Raw genomic sequence first — 8,315 nt, forward strand, 5'->3', positions numbered from 1 at the left:
GTATCAGCAGCAGAGGCTGCAGAAGATAGAATATTGCTGAACAGCGAGTGTACCTGTCTGATTCTTGCTTTGGAAGCTTCGTCTCGGGGTGTACCGCGCCGTGTGAGATTTGGGGTGTCGGTCTGCCCCTAGTGGGGGATGTCTCCCAGTTAGGCTACTCAGGGGTCAGGGATCCACTTGAGCAGGCAGTCTGTCCCTTCTCAGATCTCAAACTCTGTGTTGGGAGATCCACTGCTCTCTTTAAAGCTGTCAGACAGGGTCGTTTGCATCTGCAGAGGTTTCTGCTGCTTTTTTTTGTTTGTTTAGCTGTGCCCTGTCCCCAGAGGTGGAGTTTACAGAGACAGGCAGGCCTCCTTGAGCTGCTGTGGGCTCCACCCAGTTTGAGCTTCCCAGAGGCTTTCTTTACCTACTTAAGCCTCATCAATGGCAGGCGCCCCTCCCCCAGCCTTGCTGCTGCCTTGCCCTTAGATTGCAGACTGCTGTGCTAGCAATGAGGGAGGCTCCGTGGGCGTGGCTCCCAGCCAGGTGTGGGATATAATCTCCTGGTGTGCCATTTGCTAAGACCCTTGGTAAAGCACAGTATTGGGGTGGGAGTTACCCGATTTTCCAGGTGTTGTGTGTCTCAGTTCCCCTGGCTAGGAAAAGGGATTCCCTTCCCCCTTGTGCTTCCCAGGTGAGGCGATACATCGCCCTGTTTCAGCTCTCCCTGGACAGGCTGCAGCAGCTGACCAGCACCGATTGTCCGGCACTCCCTAGTGAGATGAACCCAGTACCTCAGTTGAAAGTGCAGAAATCACCCGTCTTCTGTGTTGCTGGCGCTAGGAGCTGGAGACTGGAGCTATTCCTATTCTGCCATCTTGCTCTGCCCCCAGTTGTAACTAATCTTTTGTAAACATTTTCCTGTAAAAAGTATGTGCAAATTTATCCTACACTGTGGTACTTTTTCATCTTTCCTTAAACTTACTAGCAGCTTGATTAGGTCTCTTGTAGAAATCTTCCCTTTCTTTCCTTATTTCCTTCCTTCCTCCCTCTCCTTCCTAATAACTTTCCTTCCTTTCAAAATCATGCATTTAATTCCTACAGTCACTTAGCACTGCTAACATTTCAGAGTCTACCCTCAAGTTTGACATATCAGGATTTTAAACCTGATGTACTTTGTTTCTTCTTCAGAGATACAAGAAACTAGAAGAACTTGTCCAGTTTGATTACTCTGGGGAGGAATATATGTGTATATGGGAGGAAGGTGAATAAAGTATGAAGAGAGGGAGAGTAAGGGGGTATAGTCTGGGCTAACCAGAAAGCAAGGGAATTAACCAAATTTAAAAAGAATTTTCAATGTGCAAAAATAATATGTTACTATAATTTATTAAGGTACGAATATATTGACTTACATCAGAAAAATCAAATTTTATTTTACAAACTGTGATTAAAACTGTGTTTAACTCATCAAGAACCTGATAAGTGAAGTTATGACTCATAAAGTCGAGAACCTGGTAAGTAAAGTAAAGATGATTAATATATCTCAGAGGGAAATAACACTTTAACGGTGAAGAAAGATGCACACATAGAAGAGCATAGTTTTAAAGGACCTTTTGAATCAGATGCAAGAAGTTATGATTTAATATTCATCTACCTTGGTTCTTTGAAAATAATGACTTCCATAGCAGATAAGAACAATCTGGTGGATCACATAGCAGTACCTAGATGTTTAGGAAGCATTTGACAAGATTCTATGAATGAGATCAATGGCTAAGATAAAAGTCACAGAATAAAAAGTACAGCAAAAGATTCAGTAGAGAAAAATGAGAATTTGATTGAAGATGTATGCACACATGTTTTGTTCCCTCCCAAAATCCTACTAACACAAAGTAAAGGGATATTTTTAACCTAGAAGGTCAAACCTACAAGGATAGAAATAACAGGAACTAGCAGCGGACAAAGCCAAGCAGCAAACCAACTAGATGCATCTGGAAGTAGCAAGTGAGTGCCAGCCTGAAAACAGGAGGAATAGCTAAGAAGGGGTTGACTCCTAGATCTCCTCACTGGCATTAGAATCCAGGCACATTCTCTGGAGAAGCTAAAACAGACAGGCTTTGGACTGGGGTTGGGGAACACCAGGTACAGCAGATGCCAGGACCACCGTACTGGAAATTGGGGGGTTAAGGTCAACAATGTAAGTCTGAATTCAGGCCCCTCCTCCTTTTCAGCTCCCAGAATGCTGGTATACTCTCCATGTAAGAAATTAGAATACTCTGGAATCTGATTAGCCTGAGACAAAAGACTGAAAGAGAGTGACCTGGGGTCCTGCAAGGAAACTGCCTAGTCTGATGACTATGGAGTAAAGACCACTGTCAGTAAGCCCACTGACATGGTTTGGCTCTGTGTCCCTAACCAAATCTCTTGTCAACTTGTAATCCCCAGTGTTGGAGGAGGGGCCTGGTGAGAGGTGACTGAATCATGAGAGCAAACTTCTCCCTTGTTGTTCTTGTGATAGTGAGTTCTCAGGAGATGCAACTCCCCCTCTCTCCCTCCTGCTCTGGCCACACAAAATGTGCCTCCTTCCTCTTCGCCTTCTGCCATGATTGTAAGTTTCCTGAGGTCTCCCCAGCCATGCTTCCTGTCTATTTGTTTTTTGGGTTTTGTTTTTGTTTTTGTTTTTGTTTTGAGATGGAGTTTTGCTCTCGTTGCCCAGGCTGGAGTGTAATGGCACAATCTCGGCTCACCGCAACTTCCGCCTCCCAAGTTCAAATGATTCTCCTGCCTCAGCTCCTCAGTGGCTGGTATTACAGGCATGCACCACCACACCAGGCTAATTTTGTATTTTTAGTAGAGATGGGGTTTCTCCATGTTCGTCAGGCTGGTCTTGAACTCCCAACCTCAGGTGATCTGCCTGCCTTGGCTTCCCAAAGTGCTGGGATTACAGGCGTGAGCCACTGCGCCTGGCCTCTATTTGTTAATCTAACCATATGCTATTTATATGTGGAGACAAACTTGATATGACATAAAAAAGGTTGAAAACAAGGTAATGAACAAAGATATTATTGATTAAAGTATATTAAAAAGAAAGCAGGGATGGTAATATTAATATCAGGCAAAGTAGAATTAAAACAGAAAACATCAGTTTATACTTGTGCTATATTTTATGATGTTAATCACATAATATGCTGAGAAGATATACCCATAAATCTTGACACATCGAGCAACAGAACACTGAAATATGTAAACCAAAAATTGTTAGTAATACAAGAAGGATTAGACAAACTACAATTATAGTGAAGATCTTCCTTAGAATTTGACAGATCAAATAAACAAAAATTAATGTAACTGTACTTGAAAAACACAAGTTAAACATAACAACAATTAAAATGTTTGATTATATAACTTTTTTAGCCTTTTTACTCAACCAAAAGAGAATGTACATGTGTTTTCAAATACCCAAAGGACATTAATAAAAGTTGATCCTGCAATAGACTACAAGAATAATCTTAGTGAAACTGACAGAGTCAAAATCATATAGTCCATATCCTATGACTATGGTAGTAGAAAGATTAAAAAGTAATAATAAAAAGATAACTAAATGCCCCTTGAAATCACATTTTCTAAATATCACTTGAGTCAAAGAAGATATCAAATTTGAAATGACAGATTATTTAGAAAATGATGGTGAGAACACTAACCCTATGGCAGGCAGCAAAGTTGTGCTCAGGAGGAAAGTTACATGCTTTTTATTATTTAAAGAAATAATGAAATCCAGAAATCATGAAAATAACTGAAGCAAATTTTTCAACCCATGGGAACAAAATAAAATAAACCATAAAAGGGCAAACTGGTAAGTAGAAATTCATGAATAAGAAAACAAAAACAAAGCAAAATCTAGAGAAGGTTTTCTTAAAAAGGCCAATAAAAGGGATCACTTATTCATTCCATAATTATGTTCTGGAAACGCACTTTAAAAACAAAAAGAACAAATGTAAAATTGAGTTTCAATTACAAGGAGTTTAGATTATTATGGCACAAATACAAACACCTATAATTGGGAGAAATCACGGATAAATTAACATCAAACCGGGTTATAACCATGATATCCGAGAATATTGATTCACTCACACTGAAAATGTTCTGTGGGAAAGCTCCCACTATAGGCCTTGCCACTTTCTCCTCCTGCTCTGTGTAATCTTTTCCCCTAGATATAATCTCTGCCCGAATGCTCTTACCAAACCATCTTTGTTTGACCACTCCATTCACACTCTCTACTTTTCCCACCCTTAGACTGCTTTATTTTTCTTCATATCACCATATGATACAAATTTTATGTTTATTATCAGTCTCTTCCACTATAGTATAAGCCCCTTGAGAAACAGTTGTCTATTTTGTTCACTGCTACCTTTCTGGTGCCTAGACCAGTAAGTAGCTCACAGTAGACTCTAAATAAGTATCTGTTAAATGTAGGCTGCTCCACAAAACATTACTGTATATGTAGGTGACATGGTTTAATAAGCTACATAACAAGCCCCTGATGATGAAGTTTTATTGTATTCATGATCTGGATTTATACATACTTCTCAATAGCATGTGGGACTGAGGCAGTGCCAACCTGGGGTCTCCATGCTTTGGAAACCATGGTAGGCAGTGTCTGGCCCCATGTCTACTGTGATCAGTGGAACAGTACCTCACGAAAACCTCTGATAACTCTCATTAACTTGGGGGGTTGTAATCACACCATACCCAAACAAGTTCTACTGTTCCTTACTAAATTCTAAGTTCTTTAAGGACAAGGTCTGTTTCTTAAATGACTCCATGGCCTTGGATTTGCAGGAGTGAAGTGATAGCTGGTACCCAACCTTAGGTTCAACATCTTCAATCTGCATCTTAGCTCTTAGTGCTATCATCACACCACAGACCCAACACATACTTAACCCAGAATCCTAACTTGGCTCTGCTATGGATACCAGGCAGGCTGCTCCCTGCATCTCATTGCCACCCATTTCCAACGCAGAAAGGAACACAGGGATTGGAGCCAGGCATACCTGAATTCAAATCCTACTTTCTTTACTAACCTGGTGTATATTCTAGGATGAGCTCCTGCTTTTTTTGTCCTTCTACCTTTCTGAGGCTCAATGTGGTAGAGGATGCTAGTTTTTCACCAATATCCATTCTTCCTCCTTTGTTCTAGAACTTCTAAGCTTCATCTGGTCATATGGTTGCCTAGTTACAGACCATATTTCCCAACCTTTCTTGCTGTTAGTTGTAACTCTGGGATTAAGTTCTGGCCAATGGAAAACGAACAGAAGTGAGACCTGCCATTTCCATGTTATACTCCTAAATGAAAATGTCTTACTCTCTCCTCTTTCCCTTCTCCTTCCCTATGGAAGGAGTACAGTCATGATGACAGAGCACACTTATGATGATAGGAGCTGAAACAACCACTTTGGTCCTAGAGATAGAAATCGTTAGTGAAGATGGCAGAGTTGCCAAACCAATCCTGGTCTGCATATCTTGGGCGAGCATAGCACCTGTGACAAGTATATGAAACAGAAATAATCTTCAATCTTACTCAAGCTGCTGTTTTTGGAGTCTCTTTGTTATAAGAGCTTAGACTGTACTCTAATATATTTACTTTTCTTAGTTGTAAAATGAGAATAATACCTAGCAGGGCTGTTGTAAGAAGGAGTATGCAGTAGCAGCTAAAAAGTGATAGCTATGATTATTATTCAAACTTGTGCAGCTTTCTTTCAGCCTGACATCAAAGTTATGGTCTGGGCAGAATTTCTGAAAGTGAGACAACTGAAGTGGTGTGACTAGTGCCAAAGTCAGCTGCAATCAGGATTAGGCACTATACAACCACCCCTTCACCCCCTCATTCCCCAAACTCTGTGTTCAGCCAGTGGTCAGTTGGCTAGTGATTGGAAGAGAAAACTCTGTGATGCTGGTAGCAGGTAAAGAGTTAGGACAGATATTTGTAAACAGGAATTTGATTTTCTACAATGACAAATGCTATACAAATTTTATTTTTATCTCTTCGTGAAACTTCTGGTAAAATATCTAGTTCTTGATGATGTTTTTACGGAGTTGGATCTATTCTCAGCCTATGTTTAAGTGTTGAGATCAGCCTTAAGGGGCAAGAGTAGAGGGAAACTTGAGATACTCAATGCAGCAAAAAAGGAGCAAGCTGTCAAAGAGGGGTTGCATTGTGGTAATAGAGGAGCACATGAAGCCTGCCTCAGCATCCATCACCCTTAGATATTGGACAGTCACTAAGAGTTGGAAAACAGTGATTTTTTGAGTGCAGATCTGTAGTGTCAAAATCAGAAACTCTCGCATTATAATCCTTAATTACAGTCACTTGATATTTCCTTTCATCCGCCTCACCAAACATAATTGGCATATCCTTCTCTTAATAGTAAATTTCAAAATTCATGTGTTCTCAGGAAGTTTTTGGCATAGTTAAGTACATACTTATAAAACAGAAATTTCTCAGCACTTACCCCATTGTATTATGGGCTTGGTTCTCCATGTCAAGAAACTGCTACATCTGGTTTATATTTCTTGATTTTTAATCTGTTAGGGGGAAAATGATCCAAATTCCTAAAATGTTTACATTCATTAACCTATAAAACAGGAAAATTTAGCTACTGGCAAAAACCATTTAGTATGAGTTTTTCTGTGTAGTAGCTCTTGATCCTACAAAATATAGAAACTTGAGTTTTCTGTTTTGGTTTTTTGTTTGTTTTTTGAGATGGAGTCTCGCTCTGTCACCTAGGCTGGAGTGCAGTGGCACGTTCTCAGCTCACTGCAACCTCTGCCTCCCGGGTTCTAGCGATTCTCCTGCCTCAGCCTCCTGAGTAGCTGGGACAGGCAATTGCCACCAGGCCCGGCTAAGTTTTGTATTTTTAGTAGGGACGGGGTTTCAGCATGTTGATCAGGCTGGTCTCGGACTCCTGACCTCGTGATCTGCCCACCTTGGCCTCCCAAACTTGAGTTTTTTGTTTAGCGACCCCTATGCGTTTATGATATTGACTTAGTGATGAATTGAAATATGAGGTACTGACTAAAATGAGCATCCATTTACTACTTATTGAATAATAGCTTGGTACTATGTTGTGTGCAAAGGGCTCAGTACATGAGAATGAGTAAAACAGAATTCCCATTAAAAGAGAAATTCTAGCCAGATGTTCTCAAACTTTCTATTCTTGTGGATCCAATAAAGGTGTGCCTTTATTTGAGTACATTCTTTCTTTGGCCCTCTCTGGGTTTTGTTAGGATGAATATAACTATGAGATTTAAGACAAAAAGGCTACGAATGCCTTTAAAAAGAGATCTTGAAATTCTTCAATGGCTCTACGGGCACTAGCTCACCTCTTGACAAAATAGGGACGTTAGTATTTGCCTAAAGTAAAAAAAAAAAAACAGTTTTTCTCAGTAATAAAATTTTAGTTAAAAAATAATCTATGACGATAACTGGAGAAAGTATTGAAAAGGACTTCAACTCCTCCAAATCACTGAAAAGTCAAAAGAGCATTCAAGAAGGTAGAAAGAGCAGGAAGATTCCAGCTCACATCACTTCCAACTCGAAGAGTTTAGGAGAGACCCTGGAACTATGTGTGGGACAGAGCAGAGAGGAGTAAGGGATGGTGAAGGAAAACTTGACCAGAACGCGCAGACCTATAAATGGTTTTGTAGATTTTCAAATCTCTCACTTAAACGCCAGGGAAACTGAGGTACAAACAAGCTAAGTGGCTTGCCAAAGGCCACAGGACTAAAGCCCAGGCCTTCTAACTTACGGCGCAGCTCTGCTCTGGATATGTATGGGTGGGCCCCCCTCCCAGCCTCTGTCCCCGCGCCACGCGCCCCTCCAGGACCGCGATCGGTTCAAGCCCAGCTTTCCGCAGAGCGGCCGCCCTTTTGGGGTTCCCCTGTCCCGCTCAAGGACCCGCGCCAGCCCGGGGGACAGCCTGGCCTTTGGGTGAGGGTCGGGGCGAGGCGGGGCCGGGAAGGCCAAGAGCCATTACCTGCGCTGCGCGGCGCTCGCCCGAGAGGTCTGCGGCCGGGGGCGCAGGACCGCGTAGGTCACCTCCCACCTGGCCAGGCCCGCCCCAAGGGGCCTCGCCACCCGCCTCTGCGCTCCCGCCGCCTGGGCCCTCCCGCCGCGCGACCAACCAGGCAGTTGGGCCTCTCCCTCCCAGCGCTCAGCGCCGCCGCTTGTTGCCATGGGGACGTCGCGGCCCGAACTCGTGGCCGTCGGAATGGGGGATGGGCGCGGCGGCGGCGGCTGCAGCGGCGGTAGACGCTGCCCTGTGGGGGTTCCTCGGCTGCCT

The 8,315-nt window shown here is 42.6% G+C and overlaps 1 protein-coding gene across 1 annotated transcript in view; it reads right to left on the minus strand.

The window, feature by feature from the left end:
• DEUP1 (deuterosome assembly protein 1) overlaps positions 1-8,065 on the minus strand; it is a 104,370-nt gene extending 96,305 nt beyond the window's left edge. Inside the window, exons 1-2 of the mRNA XM_010357360.2 lie at positions 8,010-8,065; positions 6,486-6,558 (exon numbers count right to left, since the gene is read on the minus strand). Of these exons, the coding sequence (XP_010355662.1) occupies positions 6,486-6,514 (29 nt within the window). The 5' untranslated portion in view covers positions 6,515-6,558; positions 8,010-8,065. The remainder of the gene's footprint in view (positions 1-6,485; positions 6,559-8,009) is intronic.
• Between the last annotated feature and the right edge of the window lie 250 nt (positions 8,066-8,315).

The sequence above is a fragment of the Rhinopithecus roxellana genome, chromosome 15, assembly GCF_007565055.1.
Source record: "Rhinopithecus roxellana isolate Shanxi Qingling chromosome 15, ASM756505v1, whole genome shotgun sequence".
Lineage (NCBI taxonomy): Eukaryota > Metazoa > Chordata > Mammalia > Primates > Cercopithecidae > Rhinopithecus > Rhinopithecus roxellana.